This window comes from Pyrus communis, chromosome 3 (assembly GCF_041283825.1).
Source record: "Pyrus communis isolate YQ-2024b chromosome 3, ASM4128382v1, whole genome shotgun sequence".
In the NCBI taxonomy this organism is placed as follows: Eukaryota; Viridiplantae; Streptophyta; class Magnoliopsida; order Rosales; family Rosaceae; genus Pyrus; species Pyrus communis.
The window spans coordinates 6,616,153-6,638,008 of record NC_142567.1 but is presented as its reverse complement, the minus strand read 5'-3'; the positions used below and the strand labels follow the sequence as shown (position 1 = coordinate 6,638,008).

General features: G+C 38.7%; 3 protein-coding genes across 4 annotated transcripts; 2 read left to right on the top strand and 1 right to left on the bottom strand.

The window, feature by feature from the left end:
• Nucleotides 1-314: 314 nt before the first annotated feature.
• LOC137714515 (F-box protein At3g62230-like) lies at nucleotides 315-2,119 on the bottom strand. Its single transcript, XM_088690305.1, has 3 exons — nucleotides 1,217-2,119; nucleotides 710-886; nucleotides 315-608 (listed from the first exon to the last, which is right to left on the bottom strand). The coding sequence occupies exons 1-3, from the start codon at nucleotides 2,117-2,119 to the stop codon at nucleotides 315-317; spliced, it is 1,374 nt and encodes a 457-aa protein (XP_088546431.1).
• A 1,257-nt stretch (nucleotides 2,120-3,376) lies between these two features.
• On the top strand, nucleotides 3,377-11,494 carry LOC137715442 (uncharacterized). Of its 2 annotated transcripts, XM_068454777.2 has the most exons (11): nucleotides 3,377-3,592; nucleotides 4,153-4,922; nucleotides 5,378-5,406; nucleotides 5,806-5,872; nucleotides 6,081-6,138; nucleotides 9,062-9,154; nucleotides 9,839-9,953; nucleotides 10,042-10,089; nucleotides 10,180-10,225; nucleotides 10,336-10,406; nucleotides 10,947-11,494. In XM_068454777.2, exons 2-11 carry the CDS (start codon nucleotides 4,185-4,187, stop codon nucleotides 10,984-10,986), a joined length of 1,305 nt encoding a protein of 434 aa, XP_068310878.2. In that variant the 5' UTR covers nucleotides 3,377-3,592; nucleotides 4,153-4,184; the 3' UTR covers nucleotides 10,987-11,494. The 2 variants fall into 2 exon arrangements, with proteins under 2 accessions (XP_068310878.2, XP_088546926.1); XM_088690800.1 differs by lacking the exon at nucleotides 9,062-9,154 and having other exon boundaries at nucleotides 3,453-3,592; nucleotides 10,947-11,457.
• Nucleotides 11,495-15,367: 3,873 nt separating this feature from the next.
• Nucleotides 15,368-19,023, top strand: LOC137715074 (tryptophan synthase beta chain 1). The gene is made up of 5 exons (XM_068454295.2): nucleotides 15,368-16,009; nucleotides 16,372-16,728; nucleotides 17,478-17,920; nucleotides 18,006-18,100; nucleotides 18,503-19,023. The coding sequence occupies exons 1-5, from the start codon at nucleotides 15,662-15,664 to the stop codon at nucleotides 18,676-18,678; spliced, it is 1,419 nt and encodes a 472-aa protein (XP_068310396.2). The 5' UTR covers nucleotides 15,368-15,661; the 3' UTR covers nucleotides 18,679-19,023.
• Nucleotides 19,024-21,856: the final 2,833 nt, after the last annotated feature.

Here is a 21,856-nt window from a genome sequence, read left to right as displayed (position 1 = left end):
TTCCCCATTCCTCCCATCACCACCTCGCACGCCAAAATTTTCTAGGGTTCTTTTTGTCGACTGATATTTCTTGTATCTAAAGGTAAAATGGAGTAAAAATCGAGTTTTAGGAGGTTAAGTGACGAAATTTGAGTTTCAGATGACAAAATAAATGAAATCAAAGTTGAGTATCATAGTGCATAGCTAATAATAAGCCTAATTATAACAACATCTGCTCTCAAGTATAAATTATAGCCACAATCTTTGATATTTTATTCAGGGTCACAACATATTCGAATCAAAAGCTAGCTTCGAACTTCAGTATCTATTAATCATTAAACAATTGTTATGGACAGATTTTTCGATGCCTTTCTAAAACCATGCACTTGATGAGCTACACTACGAAAAAATTCTGGGCCGCGGTTGCTCTCTTCACTTGAGGTGATCACAGTAAGCTTCTCCAGCACACGAGCATGGTTGACAAGATAGAACATCACATAGACTTCATTTGGCGTCCCCTTGAAGCCCTTGATCTCAACTTTCCTCAAAGTTTGAGTTATGCACTTGAAAATTATTGCACTGCGCGTCCACAGACTCTCGAACTTATCCCCCAATGGAGGTTCATATTCCTGAAGGGATGGATGCAACAAACATAAGAATTGCACAGTATTAATTAGTGTTATGCAGTTAAATAAAAGGACTAGTTACTAATTAATCAATGAGTACTCACATCACATATTCTGCGTGAGCGGTCTATGTCGATTGTAAGAGTCTCCAAACGAGGACAACTATTCAAGAAAAACCGGATGCCATATTGTTCATAATTATGCATGGCAGTCCTTAAGGTCAAATGTGTAACATTCAACCTAGGCTCCATACCAAGTGGTTCCTCTCCCATGGGAATAACCTGCAAAATCGACAAATTAACCATGAAACCAAGCTTTAGTTAATTAGGAGAGAAACATACTCAAGTAATTAGGGAAGAATTTCAGGGGTTGAAAAAATGATTTTATACTTATAACTCATAATCTTATTGCGGGACATTCTTTTCTCCTTTGCAAATCCCGCAAAAAAAATTTCGAAGCCCGCATAAATGCAAAGATAATTTGTTTAATGTGACAGGTAGAGGACGAACACTATATAGTTTTTTTCCTATTTAGGGTTTAGGGTTTAGGGTTATATCACCCACATATTATACAGATGTGAAATTAAAAAGTTGAAGGGGGGAATTAAGTACCTGAAGCATGTAGGTGCAAACGGTCAAAGCCGTAGTAGGGCAAATTTGATTGAGTGATTGATAAAGAGAATCTCCCAGTGACTCATCACATTCAGACTCAAGCCCAAAATCAAGGTCTGCCTCCTCCAATCCAGTTCCGTTCACAAAAAATACACCAACAGTGCCAGAATACTTCAAATATTTGAGATTTGGAGCCTCGATTTCAAAGTACGGATTCAGAAAATGGCACTTTTCAACAACCAAAGTTGACAACTTCAAGTCCTTCCCACAAACATAAAGGCCGTCCATGTTCCAGCAACTCTTCACGCTCAAACTCTCGAGACACCCACAGTTGGCCAGCAAAGCCTTGAGAGTAGAAACTTTGAGTTCGATCCAACGCAGCGAAATACTTTTCAGCAACCCAAAATTCTTGAATCTTAAAACGTCGAATTTGCAAGAAAAGAGTGTCACGGCTTCAAGAACTTGATGGTTGTAAAAAGACAGAGGCAAATCAAACATTGGACGTGCCGGGCCATCGAGGTCGTTTTCATCCCATGTGGGGTCGGAGAAATCAAGCTTCAGGTGTTTGACGTTGTGCTCGACAGAAAATGTGATGCATTTTTCCACCAATTCTTGGGAGTCTCCAGGCGAAGAAAATGTGAGGGAAAGTTTGTCCATGATGGGACTTTTGTTGTTTGCAATAAATTGTTGGACGAAATTGGTGAAGATTTGTGGTTGGAGTTCCACATCTCCGTTAGAATCAAGATTGGCGAAGTAAAGGTGGTTGAAGTCAAGGTTTCGGGTTGACTTCCACTGGTGGCGCCATTGCTTCGACAAGGAGGAGGTTTTTGCCGCTTCTTTGAAGGGCAAGGAGGAGAGTATGTGTGAGAGGAGGGGATCAGGGAGGTTTGAGAGGCGGTCCATGGTTGTGTTTTTGTTTTTTAGGGTGGCGGGATTGAACTGAAAGAAGTTGAAGGGACTGGGATGATTTATAGGAGATGATATGATTGTTTGAGGCACCGTTTCGGGGTTTGGCGAAAAGTTGTGTGCCTCTTTGATGTTGAGATACGACCGGGGGATGGGGTGTAATAGAGAGACACTACGTTTTATGGAGTTAGGTTCAAAGGGGTATATGTTGTGTGGGTGAATTGTATGTTGAATAAGAACAAGGTAATGTACGTGGATCAAAAATAGGAAAAGTGAAATAATACAAGAAACTAATCCAAGTTTATATGACAAGTTTTTTTGGTTTATTTATTCCCAATTACGATTGTTATAAAAATAATGTTGTGTAGTTACTTGAATCTGAAAAAGTTAACAAATTTAACAGTCTTTCACGTTAAAATAATAAGCTAAATACATGAAACTCATCACACATAAGTCTGTTTCAAGTATGCTTCTTTTTTTATTAGACTTAACTGTTTTGCGCCAAAATAATAAGATAAACACGTGAAATTTATCATGCATAAGCCTATAGATCACATGCTTGCATCAATGAAATAGGGTTTGTGATTTTTTATTTATTTTAATTCTAGCAATAATATTCAAATTTGGGACATATGTTGCAAGAGAATGTTTTTAACCAATAGTGCCACAAAGTTCTTACGATTGTGCATTTTAGCAGCCTTGCAGCCTTACTTTCCTCCAACAATGCGAGTGAAAAGAACCAAGACCCAAAGTTTGGTTGTGGAATTACCTAAATAGAGTACTTCTTTCCCGCTCAGATCAATTAGGAAGAACCAAGGTCTCTGATAGACCATTCCCCTCCCTTGAAACCATAAACTGGTTAATCTAAATATTACCATTCTTCAACAAAACATCTAAAATTAAACATGAGGTTCTTCATAACCAAATGTAAATATCATCTGAATAAAGTGCAAGGCTAGCTAGACGATGAGCCACTTTATTGACAACATTTTTTAGTGTAGCAAGAAGGCAATTTCCTTGTAGAGCTAAACATCAACTTGGCGTCCACTAATGCTAGCTTAATCATAAATTGGTCCAATTAGATTATAAAGAGTTAAAATGATTTGAAGTAAATCGCTTTCAAAAAGAAGATTATTATACTCATTGATTTTATTATTATTATTATTATTATTATTTTCAAAATTCCTTCTTTTGTTATTACTATTATTATTTTTTTATGAAGAATAAAAAGTTTAAAAATATAGAAATTCTATTGTCACATGGGACCAAAAAAAAGTTTAGGGCTTGGGCTTCCAGAGTCTCATACTCTACCTGTCACTTCCGGCTCTCCACCGCCTTCTGGTTTAAACTTAATCGTATTCATATTCCTTCCGCACTTCACAATCCAGAGCTTTATGCTAACAATTTACAGCGACAACCATACCGTCGACGAAGCTTCAACCTCGCCATTGCCGCTCTACTCTCTCTCAGGTTAGTAGATTTTTTCCCTTTTCTTTTTCTTCAGTAAAACCTCTGATACCAAAACCCTACGTTTCTTCTGGTTCAACGTCGGGAAATTCCAAAGCTTCGTTGCCCCAAATTGTATCTTTCCATTTCTGTATTCTGCATATTTGAATTTCTATCGCAAGCTTTTGCCGCTACATCATAGCATGCTCCAACGTGCACACCAACTGTTTGATGAATGTCTCTACTAAAAATTTCCAGTCTTGATCTTTTGTGTTTTTATAAAGGTTTTGCTTTTGCGTACTCTCTGTGTGTTATGCCTGCTGGGAACTTCTTTTCTTATGTTGCCGTTGCGGATGATTTCTGGGGTGGGCTTGTTATTTGAATTTTTCACCATTTGAAAATTGTGTAGAATATAATTAATGGTTGATTGTGTATTTATTTATTTAGCATTTCCATTAACAAATATTGGGCGATGAGGATATTGATGCATATTAGACCAGTACATGACCTCGAGCTTTTACAATTTTTTTGTTGTTGTTGCTTTATCTGAATTTCTACTTTGTGTGTCAATTTTTCTTGGATAGGTGAAGAGGCTCATGCATTTGTGAATTGATTAATGGGGCGTAACGTTTCAAATCGTTCAGTATCTCCGGTTGGGTCTCCTCGTAGGAGGAGCCCATATAGGAAGAGTCCATCTCGAATAGAAAGATCACCTGCCCGACATAGGAGATCCAACAGGGGTAGTTCTCCGCCAAGGGAGAAACATTCAATTCACCCTAAGTCTCCGAAGCATGCAAGGTCCCCTTCTCCTCTTGCTCGCTCTCCTTCTCCCCGGACAAAACGGTTAAGAAGAGCTCAAGCTGGAAGAGAGGCTGACAGAGTATCCGAAAGGAACAATGGGAAGGGAACTGATAAGGATTTACAGAAGGAAGTGGGTTCAGTGAGAGATGTTGGGAGCGATAGAAAGGAGAGACGATCGGGAAGAGATGATACTGATGGTAAATCTTTAACATCAAGACATGGTACTTCTCCATCAGATCGACGGCGCAGGAGTAGGCATAGATCTTCCTCACCTCAACCTGCTGGTGATACTAGAGGTGTGGAGAAAGTAATTGAGAAAGACCGTGCAAGCAATCATGGCAGAGGGAGTGATAGAACTATGCAAGGGGATAAGGGTTCAGATAGGGAAACTGAGAGTGACAGAGTGGAGAGAAAGCCAGGAAAAGACAGTGCTGATCACAGGTCTTCAAGATCAAGACATGGGCGGTCTACTTCTCCATTAGATCGGCACCACCAGAACAGACATAGTTCTCATTCACCTCAACATGCTGCCAATACCAGAATTCGTGATGAGGTGTCCGGTGATATCCACACCTTCAACTTCTCAAGCCCCCCTCCCCCATAATTTTATTCCGTCTTGAAGATTTTTACTTCTTAAATTTCATTTTTTTAGTTTACTTCTTAAGTTTCACTGATGACTTTGGAAAGTATTTTTACATCATTATAGATTGGCAGAGGTTATTTTGCATAGGTTTACTTTTCAGTAACTTCCATTTCAATTTAAAACAGTTATTCTCTTTTTTTCACCCACCTATTCACTCATGCCAGTATGTTTTAAGACTTTTTTTTAAATGAAGTGGAGCACAGAAAATTAGTCAGTAAATCATTAATTATTTTAGTTTGACAAAATAACCATTAATTATTTTAGCATTCATTGTGCGATGATATTTTGTGATGCTTATAAGTGACTTCTCCTTCAGTTTGCATTGATTCTTATTTAAAGTATCTAACCAAAGGTAATGTCTTCAGGTGCCAAATTCAAGAGGAGCTGAGCAAGGGTGAGTTGATATGTTAAAACTTTTCGTTTTCTGTTTATTGCACTTTGGTATTTTTTTATCATTCTATTTATTAGTTTTGGTGAATGAGAGGAGATAAAGGTGAATGAAGCAATATGTTCTTAATTAACAAGAGTAAACCTTCATGATGTAGTAAAAGTAAGAAAACATGTCAATTTCTTAATAATAAATAAGATATAGGGGTCAATGGAAGAAATATGAAGCCAATTTAACAGAGTAAACCTTCATGTATGTTAACTTTTTACGCTAGATTCACTTGAACAGAGGTTCTACACTTTAGACTTTGTTGATTCAAATTTTTTCAAAGTCTGAGTGCTTGCTTTTTAATGTCAATAACCCTGGGTGTATGTTTTGATGACTGTTGGTTGCTTTCTTGGGCAGGGATGATGAGAATGATGCAGTGGCGATGATGAAGGCTGCAGAGGAGGCCTTGGAAGCAAAGCAAAAGGTAAGTAATGCATAGATAACATTCTTTCTTGATTCATAACTATCATCTACTTTCTGTTATTCATGCTGATATTTTAGCTACCGGGTGCAAGCTGTGATAGATAACCTTGCTTCTTTTATTTCCAAGTATCATTTTAGTGCATATTATTCTTTTGATTGTGTGGAAAATTGCAGTTGTACTTACCTTTCATTCCTTTTACCACATACAGCAAAAACCTTCTTTTGAGCTGTCTGGGAAGCTTGCAGCAGAAACCAATAGAGTCAATGGTGAGATCTCCATTTCTTTGGGTGTTGATACAGAAATTTGAACGTATCTATCTTATGGTTTTGAAAATGTTTTTGTTGAAAATAGGAATAAACAGATCCACCAATTAGAAGTTTAGAACACATAAAGGGCTTATTAGAGTACAAGCGGATCATAATAAGAAACTAAATAACAACCAATCACTTAAATGGGGAAGCCATATGTCACAGTGAGAAACTGAATGGCTATCTCTTACATAACTAGGATGTTAAATATTCTTTTTACTTATATCCTAAAACAACAACAACAACAACAAAGCCTTTTCCCACTAAATGGGGTCAGCTATATGAATCCTAGAACACCATTGCGCTCGGTTTTGTGCCATGTCCTCCGTTAGATCCAAGTACTCTTAAGTCTTTTCTTAGAGTCTCTTCCAAAGTTTTCCTAGGTCTTCCTTTACGCCTTCGGCCCTGGACCTCTGTCCCGTAGTTGCATCTTCTAATCGGAGCGTCAGTAGGCCTTCTTTGCACATGTCCAAACCACCGTAACCGATTTTCTCTCATCTTTCCTTCAATTTCGGCTACTCCTACTTTACCTCGGATATCCTCATTCCTAATCTTATCCTTTCTCGTGTGCCCACACATCCAACGAAGCATCCTCATCTCCTCTACACCCATTTTATGTACATGTTGATGCTTCACCGCCCAACATTCCGTGCCATACAGCATCACCGGCCTTATTGCCGTCTTATAAAATTTTCTCTTGAGCTTCAGTGGCATACGGCGGTCACACAACACGCCGGATGCACTCTTCCACTTCATCCATCCAGCTTGTATTCTATGGTTGAGGTCTCCATCTAATTCTGCGTTCTTTTGCAAGATAAATCATAGGTAGCGAAAGCGGTCGCTCTTTGGTACTTCCTGATCTCCGATTCTCACCCCTAACTCATTTGGTCTCTATTTGCACTGAACTTGCACTCCATATATTATTTTTTGATCGGCTTAGGCGAAGACCTTTAGATTCCAACATTTCTCTCCAAAGGTTAAGCTCCGCATTTACCCCTTCTTGAGTTTCATCTATCAATACTATATCGTCTAAGAAAAGCATACACCAATTGAATATGTCCAATTAACTCATCCATTACCAATGCAAAAAGGGAAGGACTTAAGGATAAGCCTTGATGTAACCCTACAGTTATGGGGAAGCATTCGGTTTGTCCTTCATAAGTTCTTATGGCAGTCTTTGCTCCATCATACATATCCTTTATAGCTTGGAGATATGCTACTCGTACTCCTTTCTTCTCTAAAATCCTCCAAAGAATGTCTCTTGGGACCCTATCATACGCTTTTTCCAAATCTATGAAGACCATCTGTAAATCCTTTTCCCTAGCTCTATATCTTTCCATCAATCTTCGTAAGAGATAGATTGCCTCCATGGTTGAGCGCCCTGGCATGAATCCGAATTGGTTGTCCAAAACCCATGTCTCTTGCCTCAATCTATACTCAATGACTCTCTCCCAGAGCTTCATTGTATGACTCATTAACTTAATACCCCTATATTTCATGCAATTTTGTACGTCGCCCTTATTCTTGTAAATAGGCACCAAAGTTCTCTTTCGCCACTCATTTGGCATCTTCTTCGTTTTCAAAATCCTATTGAAAAGGTCTGTGAGCCATGCCATACCCGTCTCTCCCAAGACTTTCCACACTTCAATCGGTATATCATCTGGGCCCACTACTTTTCTATGCTTCATCTTTTTCAAAGTTACAACCACTTCTTCCTTCCTGATTTGGCGGTAAAATGAGTAGTTTCTACACTTTTCTGAGTTACTCAACTCCCCCAAAGAAGTACTCCTTTCATGTCCTTCATTAAAAAGATTATGAAAATAACCTCTCCATCAGTCTTTGACCGCGTTCTTTGTAGCATGAACTTTTCCATCCTTATTCTTGATGCACCTCACTTGGTTTAGGTCCCTTGTCTTCTTTTCCCTTGCTCTAGCTAGTTTATACATATCCAACTCTCCTTCTTTGGTATCTAGTCGCTTATACATATCGTCATAAGCCGCTAGCTTAGCTTCTCTCACAGCTTTCTTCGCCTCCTGTTTCGCTATTCTATACCTTTCACCATTTTCATTGGTCTTATCCTTGTATAAGGCTTTACAACATTCCTTCTTAGCCTTCACCTTTGTTTGTACCTCCTCATTCCACCACCAAGATTCCTTTTGGAGTGGAGCAAAGCCCTTGGACTCTCCTAATACCTCTTTTGCTACTTTTCGAATACAACTAGCCATGGAATCCCACCTTTGGCTAGCTTCCCCCTCTCTATCCCACACGCATTGGGTGATTACTTTCTCTTTGAAAATGGCTTGTTTGTCTCCTTTTAGACTCCACCATCTAGTCCTTGGGCACTTCCAAGTCTTGTTCTTTTCTCTCTCTCTTTTGATATGTACATCCATCACCAACAAGCGATGTTGATTAGCCAAGCTCTCTCCTGGTATAACTTTGCAATCCTTATAAGTTATACGATCCCCTTTCCTCATTAGAAGAAAATCTATTTGTGTTTTTGACGACCCACTCTTGTAGGTGATCACATGTTCTTCTCTCTTCTTAAAGAAGTTGTTGGCTAAGAAGAGATCATATGCCATTGCAAAATCCAAGATGGCTTCCCCATCCTCGTTTCTCTCCCCAAAACCATGGCCACCATGAAAACCTCCATAGTTGCCTGTCTCCTTGCCCACGTGTCCATGTAAATCTCCTCCTATAAATACCTTCTCCGTCTGGGCAATTCCTTGCACCAAGTCTCCAAGATCTTATATCCTAAATTACAAATATTTGTCTTTCTCTAAAAAATTTCACATAGAAATTGTAGAGATTTTGCATTTCTATTTGTGTTATTATAACAAATAGAAAAAAAATGATCTTTTTCATGTGGTTATTACTTTGTCAGGTGTAACACTATTATTCACCGAGCCTCCAGAAGCACGAAAACCTACTGTGAGATGGCGACTTTATGTTTTTAAGGGTGGTGAAGTTTTGAAAGGTAAATTATCTACTTGTTCTTGTGCCTTTTTTGCGACCTTCATGTGCTTCGTTAACAGTGACACACTTAGAGGTTGAATGACTTGTGATAATGAGGGAGCTGTTAAGTACTGACGGGTTTCTTCTGTATAAACGTTAAATGCTTCTAAAGACCTCGTGTCATGTGTGATTAAAGTGCCTTTTTTGGTGTGGAGCAAAATTACTTTAAAAAATAGTTAAACACCATAGGTTGAAGAGCTAATGGCCGAAGATTCTCTGATTTTCTTAAGGCCCCGGGCTGCAAACCCACAATGAGGCATCAATCTTCATTTTTTATTTAAGTGGCCATAGGCTTGTAGGGAGAACTAGTTCTGTGTGAAGAAGGATAAATGTTTGTGCTCAAGAGGAGGTAGGCTTTTTGTGTTCTTAAGATCCATATGGTAACTTCTATCACACACTTAACCTCTCCAGATAAGATTGTTTTTTTAGACTATCAGACTGTAGTAATTCTTTTCCTTTTCTCGTAATGGAAACATCTCCTTAAAAGTTCCAATCAGTGATTGGCTTGGGTGCAATGGTGTGAGTAATAAATAGTGGACAGTTTAAGACTTTTCATTAAAATATAATATATTGCAAGTTTTGCACACAAATAAATGGTTGTTGAATTATGAATCGGTTCTAAGACGTATATATATATGATTTCCAGACCCCCTTTACATACATCGTCAAAGCTGTTACCTATTTGGGAGGGAAAGAAGGGTGGCAGATGTCCCTACGGATCACCCATCCTGCAGCAAGCAACATGCTGTTATACAATACCGGTAGATCTAGAATTTTGTAGTTCTATTTTTGCTATATAGATTGTTGGTTAGCAACTAGTATCTTATTCTATTTTTCTTGTCATACCAGGCAAGTTGAAAAGGAGCAACCTGATGGTATGTTATCAAAGGAAGTCAGGTAAGACAAAGTTACCTTGCAGTTAATTCCATTAATTTGAGAGTGAATTTTTCAAATCTCATATCTAACTTCTTGCGTGCGCCACTGTAGGCCGTACTTGATGGACCTCGGAAGCACAAATAAAACTTTTCTTAATGTAAGTGGCTCATTAGATTTATTGGTTTTTGCATTTGTGTTGTGTAGAGTAAAGCTTGGTTTTACTGTATTTGCAGGAACTTGGTTTTAACATTTGCTTTGCTGTTGCAGGAAAATGCAATCGAACCTCAACGATATTATGAACTTATGGAAAAGGATACAATCAGATTTGGTAATAGTAGGTACGTCACTAATCAATTATCTAACTTGAGCTTTGTGATGCTTAGATTGTTGTACCCCCTGAAAATAATCATCTTTTTTTAATGCTTTCTTCCTTACCGATTACTGTAGTGATATTGCAGTTGAGTACCTGAATTGAATTTGTTTGATTTAGAAGGTTACTATATTTGGATTACGTTGAAACAATAATTCTCATGTTCATGTAGTTTCTAGGACTAGAAGTGTAAGTAATTCGAATCAATTGAAGAATGACATACATGGAAACAAATTAGAGCTTTAGAAAGCCTGGAACATATGAACAATCAAACATCACGCCTACGTGTTTGTAACTGCTATCAGCACCAAGTGATTCATATTTCTTGGTTGACTTTATTTTCAAGTTTGAAAGATGATTTCCTTGGTTAGGCTGGTTGATTGGGAAAACTTCTGTATATCTCTTCAAATTTGTTCATCCGTTCTGATGATTTGTAGTCAATTCTGTACTGCTGCTAATATATATGTCGCATATTTTGACACCGTCCTCATAATTTGGTTTTTTGCAGCCGGGAGTATGTGCTGCTGCACGAAAACTCAATGGATTGATGGGTACAATTTGGCGGCGCACCTACCTTTCTAACATGTGGAATGTGGAATGTGTAATGTACGGACCTCTTTTAGTTTTTGGCAAATCAGAATGTATGGAAGTGAGTCGATTTTACGAATACCATCAAAGTTTTCTGAATGTTATTTAAGGATGTTACTAGATAGAATGCGTGGTATGTTGCCTCAGTCTTAGAGTATACTTTACCGAAGTACAGATTGTCTTTTTCGTTTTTCGATTACGATAGAAGTGCAAATTGGAAATTTGCTTGAAGACCGTAACCATTGATGCCGGAAATTGAGGGAAGCGCGAAAATCACTGTTCTTTTGTAGTAATGCTATGAGAGGCATATGCATTTCTAATTTTCTATGGTTGGTACTCGGTAGTCTCTGGATAAAGACCAAATGGATGCTCCCCTCTTATTATTTTTGGTTAAATTTCCCAATATATACTTGAAACTAATCCAAAGTAAACTTTTTGATTGTTTATCAAGACATAAATTTCATTCTTTGTATTTGGTCTCAATAAGCTAACAAATCTCACAGCCTAAAGGCATATTTGTCGGTTTGCCCTTCGAACTTGGTAGCTCTCACCCACTAACCACAACTTCCGTTTCCACCGTTTGCCTATAAAAGGCACTAAGCCAAAGTAAACTGGAAAAAAATCGAAACACAGTAAAAGGGGGTTCACGGCAAAGTGAGCAAAAGTACTAGGTATAAATTTATTGTTTATAATTTGTTCTTTGTCTTGGTGTTGGTTCAGCTTTTTGCAGAGGAAGAGAAAGAAGACTTAGCTCTTCTTATTTTCACAAAAGCAAAGAAAAAGGTGAAAGTTCCACCATCGCAGCCATCAGAAGACACGGCTACTGCAGCAATCACTACCGCCAGTGTTAACCTCCCCAGGGACAATGCAACAATCCACACTTGCAACCGCGGCGAAGCAACATTGGGTATCAAGCATGCAGTAAGGGACAACGAAGACGATGCCAAAGAAACAGTTGCAGAAGGAGAGAAGGCAGCGGAACACGAAGCCAAAGAAGCGGTTGGCGAGCAGAGAAGGAAAACGCAGAGAAGAAAGAGAGACGCTCTCCGCTCCCTGCTGTCGACTCCCCAAGGTCCAGACGGCTGCTTCTTGTTCCTCTGCCCAGCGAGAGTGCCATCCGTGAGCCCAGAGACCGCAACGTGCACCCTCGTCTCGGCCGATAACAACGGAAGGGCAGCAGCACATTCGGAGACCATGAGCCCACCGCAGTTCTCTCTCTACTTCTCTTGGACTCTCCTTCAACGCACACTGCAGCCCTTCCTTCCTCGCATAATGCTGCAACAATCGCCGATGTCAGACGGAAGTCCAAACGGAGGTAGAAGCCGTGCCATTTCTCCAGCCGTCGTCTCCCCGTCTTCCAGAAAGAGCCCATGCATTCTGTGACTTGAAGGAGATGGATTTGGTGATGCAGTGTCGTGACAACGGAGGTGAGGATCAACAACCGCCGCTAATCTGCACTGCCCTTCCTATGCCATGCCAGCACCGCTCTCGTCACAATGAGAGCAGGCAAAAAATGCAACACCAATCGCTGCGAGCCATTCCCATCCCACCGACAGTGGCGAGAATAACCCAAAGCCTTCAGAAAATGCGGAAGACATCCGAAGGCAAGAAAGCCGAGAATTTGAGGAAAGAAAAAGTCCCCTGGTCCAAAATCGTCTCTACCACCGTGTCGGTCAAAAAGCAGGGAATTGAAATGGCATTCATCGCATTGAAGCAAACACAAGCTGCAGCGGAAGTGGCTCTAAAGTTGCACTTTGAAACAGATTGCAGAAGCTCAAAAGCTCTCTGTGAAGTTTCTGCAGCCATACACGACGGCTGTGCAGTACTATTCCAGACTTGGAAAATTCAAGTCTTCAAAGAGGAGACAGGAAAGCACAGAGGAGATTGACGGTAAAAGCATACAAAGAGGGACAAAAGCGCTGCAGAAATTGCGAGGCATCAAAAGCTCTAATGGCTCAAAGTCCTCGTCCGCATGAACTAAAACTGCATAAGACATCAAAAGCTCCAAGTGACTCGAAGTAGTTCGCCTACAAGAGCCTAAGGCATCAAATGCTCCTTACTTGCACGAGTTGAAATTGCACAAGGCATTAAACCCCAACAAATACATAAGGAACTACGAGTGACTTGATCCCTCAACAAGGGTACGTATGCAATCTAAGGCTCTACCTAGGTGTAGTCACAAAATCAAAATCAAACACCCAAATCCCCAAGTTACAATTTATTCGTATTGGAATCAAAGGGTTTTTCTTTTTAACGGAGGATTGTAATTAATATACTTATAGTTTAGAATAGGTCGAACTCAAATTAATAAAACCCGCTTCGGAAAAGTGAACGAGGATGAAATTGTGTCGAGTGAATTATTTGTTTACATATTGTTGTACAATTTGTTTCTCAACAATGTGAATACATAATACATCCAACGTGCGCAAAACATATTTTGGTAATCTTACAATTTGGTGGGTAATTGAATGAAAAAAATTCAAACTTTTAGGTAAATCCCTTCACTCCACTGATAAATTTTTCAATTTCTCAGAAACACAGTCAAATACATCAAGTATCAATAAAATTAGTTGAATTTTTTTTTTTTTCAAATTTTCAATCATTTTTATTATTATTAGTATACCGAACCGTATCAGACGACTCTTCTCTCGACTGACCTAACCTTTTACCTTTGTCCCCAGGAGGTTATAAAAGTCGTTAGAAACTCTACTCCAAACAACAATAACAACAACAAAGCCTTTTCCCACTAACTGGGGTCGTTATATGAATCCTAGAACGCCATTGCGCTCGGTCATCTGCCACTTCTTCCATTAGATCCAAGTACTCTAAGTCTTTTCTTAAAGTCTCTTCCAAAGTCTTCCTAGGTCTCCCTCTACCCCTTTCGGCCCTGAACCTCTGTCCCGTAATCGCATCTTCTAACTGGAGCGTTAGTAGGTCTTCGTTTCACATGTCCAAACTACTGTAACCAATTTTCTCTCATTTTTCCTTCAATTTCGGCTACTCTTACTTTACCTCAGATATTCTCATTCCTAATCTTATCATTCCTCGTGTGCCCACACATCCAATGAAGCATTCTCATCTCCGCTACACCCATTTTATGTACATGTTGATGCTTCACCACCCAACATTCCGTGCCATAAAGCATTGTCAGCCTTATTGTTGTCCTATAAAAATTTTCCTTGAGCTTCAGTGGCATACGACGATCACACAACATGCCGGATGCACTCTTCCACTTCATCCATCCAGCGTGTATTCTATGGTTGAGATCTTTATCCAACTCTCCGTTCTTTTGTAAGATAGATCCTAGGTAGTGAAAACGATCACTGTTTGGCACTTCCTGAACTCCAATCCTCACCCTAACTCAGTTGAGCCTCTGTTTGCACTAAACTTGCATTCCGTATACTCTGTCTTTGACCAACCTAGGTGAAGACCTTTAGATTCCAACACTTGTCTCCAAAGGTTAAGCTTCGCATTTACTCATTCTTGAGTTTCATTTATCAACACTATATCGTCTGTGAAAAACATACACCAATGAATATCATATTGAATATGTCCCATTAACTCATCCATTACCAAAGCAAAAGGGTAAGGACTTAAAGATGAGCCTTGATGTAACCCTACAATTATGAAGAAGCTTTCGGTTTGTCCTTCGTGAGTTCTTATGGCAATCCTTGCTTCATCATACATATCTTTTATAGCTTGGATATATATTACTCGTACTCCTTTCTTCTCTAAAATCCTCCAGAGAATGTCTCTTGGGACCCTATCATATGTCTTTTCCAAATCTATAAAGGCCATGTGCAAATCCTTTTTCATATCTCTATATCTTTCCATCAATCTTTGTAAGAGATAGATTACCTCCATGGTTGAGCGCCCTGGCATGAACCCAAATTAGTTGTCTGAGATCCATGTCTCTTGCCTCAATCTATGCTCAATTACTCTCTCCCAGATCTTCATTGTAGGAGTCATTCACTTAATACACCTATAGTTCATGCAATTTTGTACGTCACCCTTATTCTTGTAGATAGGCATCAAAGTGCTCTTTCGCCACTAATTTGGCATCTTCTTCATTTTCAAAATCCTATTGAAAAGATATGTGAGCTATGCTATACCTATCTCTCCCAAAACTTTCCACACTTCGATCGGTATATCATCTGGGCCCACTACTTTTCTATGTTTCATCTTTTTCAATGCTACAACCACTTCTTCCTTCCCAATTCGACAATAAAAGGAGTAGTTTTTACACTCTTCTGAGTTACTCAACTCCCCCAAAGAAGTACTACCTTCATGTCCTTCATTGAAAAGATTATGAAAATAACATTTCCATTTGTCTTTGACCGTGTTCTCTTTAACAAGAACCTTTCCATTCTCATCCTTGATGCACCTCACTTGGTTTAGGTTCCTTGTCTTCCTTTCTCTTACTCTAGCTGGTTTATAGATATCCAACTCTCCCTCTTTGGTATTTAATCGCTTACATGTATCGTCAAAAACCCCTAAATTAGCTTCTCGCACAACTTTCTTCGCCTCCTTCTTCACTATTCTACTCCAAACAAAAAAAAAACAAAAAAAAAAAAAAAAAAAAGGCGACGTTTCTCCTCTCAATTGTTTGGGCGTGTCACTTCCGAAACCTCATAAATGGCAGCAGCAGCCTCCGGTAGCGCCTCCACCACTTGCAAAACCCACCGCCTTATCGCCCCGCCGCTCCCAAAACCCTACTCCTCCTCCTCCACCCAACTTCCCTTCAAGTTTACCTCCCGCGCCACCGCTGCCCCTACATCCATCTCCTGCAGTCTCACCCGGGATTCCGCCGCTCTTCAGATGGATGACAAGAACGATAACGGCGCCTTCCCGGTTCTGCCCCGGCCCGATTCGTTTGGCCGGTTCGGCAAGTATGGCGGGAAGTACGTCCCCGAGACCCTAATGCACGCGCTCGCTGAGCTCGAGGCCGCGTTTCACGCTCTCGCTAATGACGAAGAGTTTCAGGTCCTGTCAATTTTGCTTCTTCCATTCCTATTTTTCTTTTCTTTTTTAAATGTGAAATTCTCATTTCAATGCTGCATCCAATTATTTAGAGAATTTGAATTTGTAGGAGTTGTTATTCGGTTTAGGGTTTGTTTTATGTAAATGTTTGCATTTTTTGGTTGTCATGTGGTGTGTTTAGGAACAAATTAGGACTAATTAACAAAGATTGTCGTGATTGATGATTTTCTAATCTTTCACATTTTTTTGTTCAATCCGATTTAAGGTAGGATGCATACACTAAATATTAAAATGGGATGAAGATATCTTTATGATTTGGGGATTATACAGTTTTTTTTATTGACGATGACCGTGTGATTTTGCAGAAAGAGTTGAATGGCATTTTGAAGGACTATGTTGGGAGGGAAACTCCTCTCCACTTTGCGGAGCGGCTAACTGAGCACTACAAACGCCCTAATGGTGAAGGGCCTCATGTTTACCTGAAGAGGGAAGATCTTAACCATACCGGGGCCCATAAGATCAACAATGCCGTTGCCCAAGCCTTGCTTGCTAAGAAATTGGGAAAGAAACGGATTATTGCTGAGACTGGAGCAGGACAACATGGTGTTGCCACTGCCACAGTTTGTGCTCGGTTTGGATTGCAGTGTATCATCTACATGGGTGCCCAAGATATGGAAAGGCAAGCCCTCAATGTTTTCAGAATGCGGCTTCTGGGGGCTGAGGTTTGTTATGATTCTGCAACTTCTTTTAAGCAATGCAATTTAATTATTTAATTTAGCGTCTGTTTATAAGCTGACATTGAATGTTCTATGAAACTGGAATGTACCGACAGGTGACAGATTGGCCATATTTTTCTCGATTGTCTTTCTGTGGAATGTTCCATACTGTTAATATGTAATGCTTGCCCCTTATGTTGCCTAATTGGATTAGTCATGGTTTCGCATCTGTTGAATACTTTTAAATTTGCTCGGATTGCTAAATTTAGCTTCTTTTTCTCAAGGGAGTTTGTTTACATAATTTTTATTCGTCCTAGTTCCCATCACATGGATGGTTAGCCAACAGTTGTTTTGTTCTGTAAGTCAAGAAATGATGACTTTACTTATGCTAAGTTGTAAGTTTATAGTTATATTTCACCCCAAAAAGCTCTTATATTTCCAAGTTGTGAAATTTATAAACCATTTTATCTTTTCTGGCGTGATTTAGCAAGATAGGTTTTCTGATCAGAACATACACATTGCATCTTCTCTGTGTAGTGTACACAGAAAAATGTGTATTCATTTCATAGCACAATTAACTGAATTTAACATGGATGACCAGTTCTTTTAAATTTGTTTGTTCTTTTTCTTGAGAATCTCAATATTTTGAAAAAGGCCTAAACTGTTAATGTTTACGTAAGCCAGATGTATTGCTCTTATTAATCCTATGTATTTTGAACTGCAACTTCTCTTCCTGTTTTATAAAAAAAAAAAAGGTTAGACCAGTCCATTCTGGGACAGCAACATTGAAGGATGCTACTTCAGAAGCGATAAGGGACTGGGTGACTAATGTCGAGACAACTCATTATATTTTGGGCTCTGTTGCTGGCCCACATCCATACCCTATGATGGTTCGGGATTTCCACAAGGTGATTGGTAGAGAAACAAGAAAACAAGCACTGGAAAAGTGGGGAGGGAAGCCAGATGTGCTGGTAGCTTGTGTTGGTGGAGGTTCAAATGCCATGGGACTCTTCCATGAGTTTGTTGACGACAAAGATGTCCGGTTGATTGGGGTGGAGGCTGCAGGGTTTGGATTGGACAGTGGAAAGCATGCTGCAACTTTGACCAAAGGGGAAGTTGGGGTCTTGCATGGAGCAATGAGCTACTTGTTACAGGATGATGATGGACAAATTATTGAGCCTCATTCTATAAGTGCAGGGTATGACAATTAATTGGATTTTTTGGCTATCGATTTTTGTATGGCTTGTAGTGTGTTAATCGTATGAATTTTGTGTGGTATTCAGCCTGGATTACCCTGGAGTTGGCCCGGAGCATAGTTTTCTGAAAGACATGGGGCGTGCTGAGTATTATAGCATTACTGATGAAGAAGCATTGGAAGGTATGGCACTTACACTCAACTTTACTTTATGCTCTCTTTTGACATCTTTCGGTAGATGGTGGGGGGAAGCATTCTAGGTATGCATATTGTTTGATATGTTATCTATAGATGAATCTTTGTTTTACATATCGAGTATTGATGTATTTCGTCCTTGGTTGCCATTCCATCTGAAGCTTAACGTATGGTCCTCAAATGATACCACAAAGAAGTACAGACCTTAATAAGCTTTGACGTTTTTCTTTGCCCCATAGTCGCAGTGTCCTTGTGATGTCTTGTTCTTAAGTCCCTTAACCATACTTTATCCTTCCCTTCCTCTGGCTTTTTTTGTTCTTGGTTCAAACTTCCAATGGATTTCTTTTTCCCTTTGCACATCCTTCATCATTTTTTTATCCGCATATGCAGCTTTTAAACGATTATCAAGACTGGAGGGGATAATTCCGGCTTTGGAGACATCTCATGCACTGGCTTACTTAGAGAAGTTGTGCCCTACGCTCCCCAACGGCGCCAAGGTCGTGCTTAACTGCAGTGGCAGAGGGGATAAGGATGTCCAAACCGCCATCAAGCACTTGAAGCTTTGATGTTGCGGCCACGAATGAGCAAACCAAAGGACCGTCTTCGTAAAAGTAAAAGGACCATGGAAAATAGAAGTTTCATTATTTCCTTAAATGTGTCTTATGTAGCCACAGTTTGAGAGAAAGTTTAGAAATGCAGTTCGTCGTTTGGTTGAGGATGCCTGTTCGGCATCTGCCAACCAAAGGAAGAACTGCCGGTTTCGGTTGTTTCTTTGAAGGGAAATTTTGTGTTGCACATTTCTTAAATAACTTAAGCCAGTTTTTGTAATAATGCAAGTTTCTTTGGTTTTGCTGTATGATGTAACTTCAATAATTTCAATGAGAAAATACACAGTTCTGTTTTGGTCTGAATAGTTCTGATGGATTGCTATTGCAAAGCCTTCGATAAATTGCTATCTTTTTTTCTTCGGAAAAAAACCACGATGTGTCGCCACACATGTGGGAGCATGTGAAGTGGAGTAATGTAATTATTTCATGTGGGTCTTACCTCAAATTCAAGAACGAGATTTACTAGGTGAGTTGGTCCTCTCTAAATCTCTCCCACCAAAGCGCACCAATCAATTAATTCGGGGGCTTGAAATTTGATCTAACGGCTAAAATTATTATAATCGTTAAAGGAACCTCCTGTTTGTAGCAGTTAAATCAAATTTCAAAGGTCCGGATCAATTGTTTGATGGGCTTTGGTGGGAGAGATCCGAAGAGGATCTCTTCACTCCGATCCTCATTCATTTCTTAATTTCTATGTTCCTAGTAAGCACACATGTCATTCAACAGTAGGATACATACGCAAATGCTCTAGGCTCTGTGTCACCGTTACAAATTGCCTATGTATTTGGATTGCTACATTTATATATATTACATCTGGACTCGGGACTTTAAAGCTTTGAAGTTTTATGAAACTTGAATTAAATTGGTTAGGAATGCACTACAAAAATTAGAAAAAAAAGACTTGAAAATGGCTTCAGATATAATACATTCGAGGGAACTATCAATCAACTCTTTAAAAGTTGTCATTTTGAAAGTCTTTTGTTAGTGTTGTTGTAGTGCATTTCTAGTGTTTAAGTGGAAGTTTTGTCGTGTTTGAGTAATGTTATGTTGTTGAGTATCTATAGCAATTTCTTTAAAATTTTGTTAGCTTAGCTACTAAATAGTGTCCATAACTATGTAGCTAAACAATTTAACCCAGTATCTCTAATAACATTCTCTATTTTAACAAACACTATATACTTCAATATTAAGTCATTGTCTCTTGGAACCGATAGATCCGACCTAGCATAAAAAAAAGAGAGTCAATAAAGCAGGAAATATATTCGTGGCAAACAAGCAAGCTGGACCTTACCCCAGTTGTATTTGGTAGAAAAACTTGTCGCAGCCATTCAACATTTCTCTCTTGTTAGTTAATAACCGTTTATGTTTAGCTAACTCAAAATTCTCTTTTCCTCTTTAAAGTTAATTAACAACTGTCCACAAAACTTAATATAGAGAATGAGATAGAGAGCATCTTATTATGTTTATTATTTAACGGTTAGATATGCAATTCAAAAGAGAGAACATCATATTTATCTATATTATGAATGTATTAAGGGTAAACTACATAAAATTACCTCAACTATGAATCGAACCACAATCGCATACCTCATATTTTAAACATTGCAATGTCATACCTCAACTTATGAATTTGTTGCAATGTCAGATCTCCGTTAAATTTTCTAGCAATTTGACTATTAAATGATGATGTTGCAAGAGTACAAGGTAGAGTTACGACTGGGGGTTAGCAAGACTCATTGAAGAGTTGAAACTAAGGATTGAAAGCAACTAAATAGCTTGTATAACATATCTACGAATAGCCAACGCCTCTAACAACGTATTTTAGGGCGGTTCCTTAGGCACCTTCACATCTACATCTACCTATAACAAGCGCACACACACAAATAAGCTTGAATCCTGTTATCTTAATGGGGAATGCCATTACTTATAGCCGCAGCTACACATTGGTCGAGACTCACACGATAGTCGATACTCAGGATTTCGTTTAGCCTGTAGACTAGAATAGTAAACCTCATCCTAATTTAACATCTGCTTGAACTCCCGATCGCTTGGGGCCCACTCCTTGTCCAACTGGATTAAAATATTGATAAAAAATTCTTCATTTATTAATATTAATATTTCTAAGTGAAAAATATTAATATTAATAAAAAAAATTCTTAATTTGTGAGAACAAACACAACACAGATACAAACCATAAATTGAAGTAATTTTTGAAAAATCGAGTAAATCAAAGAGTTAAATGAGAAGCTGGACTTTGGGACTAGATGGTTTATGGTGTGAAGGCATTTAAGGGGGTGTATTCAATTGAGAATTCGAGAGACTTTAATAAATTTATAAATCCATAAATTTTTATGGAGTTTAATTGATTTGTAGAGATTCCATATAAAATTTTGATTCAATTCCCTCGAAATCTCACGAGGAGAGGTGAGATTTGTGGATGTTTAAAATACACTACGAAATCTCTCCAATTCCCTATAATTCCTCGATTTTCTTAAATTCTTTAAAATCAATTTCTAATTGAATACACCTGAAATGTTATAAACTTCTTTAAAATCCTAATTGAATACACTTGAATTTCTAAGGATTTTAATAAACTATCTTAAAATTCAAACTATCTTAAAATTATAATTGAATACACCTAGAATTTTAGAGAATCACTTAAAATCCTGATTGAATACCCCTAGATTCATTAAAATAATTAAAATTCCTCAAAATCCCAATTGAATACATCCCCTAAATCCTGCTGGTGGATCTGAATCTCACTCTCGCAGGCCATCCATAACGACTCCATCTTCGTCCGCACGAACTTATCTGGTTAGCTGCCAGCGGAGCAGTGGTGGATCCAGGAATCTAATCCTGGGTGGTCCTAAGGTAAATGTTCAAGAAAAAATTTAGATGAAAATTGCATTGAAACATGAAACCATAACTTTCAATTTTAAATGTTGGTACAAACAAGATGAGTCTTGTTCTCCTAGACTCTAGGGTCTATGAAAATCACAGTCACTCATCGTTTAATTTTAATCTTATGATAGAGAAGAAAGTACAACAAATTTAGTTTAAAAAAAAAAAAAAAAAAAAAAAAAAAAAGTAAAAAAACAGAAGGAAAAAAATGAATACAAAATAGTTATCAAACAAC

Excerpts from the sequence above, each read along its gene's own strand:
- LOC137714515 (XM_088690305.1), bottom strand. The coding sequence starts at position 2,119 with ATGGACCGCCTCTCAAACCTCCCTGATCCCCTCCTCTCACACATACTC. Across the intron at positions 887-1,216 it reads TTTGCACCTACATGCTTCAG|GTTATTCCCATGGGAGAGGA; the intron begins GTACTTAATTCC and ends TCGATTTTGCAG. Across the intron at positions 609-709 it reads GCTCACGCAGAATATGTGAT|GAATATGAACCTCCATTGGG; the intron begins GTGAGTACTCAT and ends CCATCCCTTCAG.
- LOC137715442 (XM_068454777.2), top strand. The coding sequence starts at position 4,185 with ATGGGGCGTAACGTTTCAAATCGTTCAGTATCTCCGGTTGGGTCTCCT. Across the intron at positions 6,139-9,061 it reads AGAAACCAATAGAGTCAATG|GTGTAACACTATTATTCACC; the intron begins GTGAGATCTCCA and ends TTACTTTGTCAG. Across the intron at positions 9,155-9,838 it reads GGGTGGTGAAGTTTTGAAAG|ACCCCCTTTACATACATCGT; the intron begins GTAAATTATCTA and ends TATGATTTCCAG.
- LOC137715074 (XM_068454295.2), top strand. The coding sequence starts at position 15,662 with ATGGCAGCAGCAGCCTCCGGTAGCGCCTCCACCACTTGCAAAACCCAC. Across the intron at positions 16,010-16,371 it reads CTAATGACGAAGAGTTTCAG|AAAGAGTTGAATGGCATTTT; the intron begins GTCCTGTCAATT and ends GTGATTTTGCAG. Across the intron at positions 17,921-18,005 it reads CCTCATTCTATAAGTGCAGG|CCTGGATTACCCTGGAGTTG; the intron begins GTATGACAATTA and ends TGTGGTATTCAG.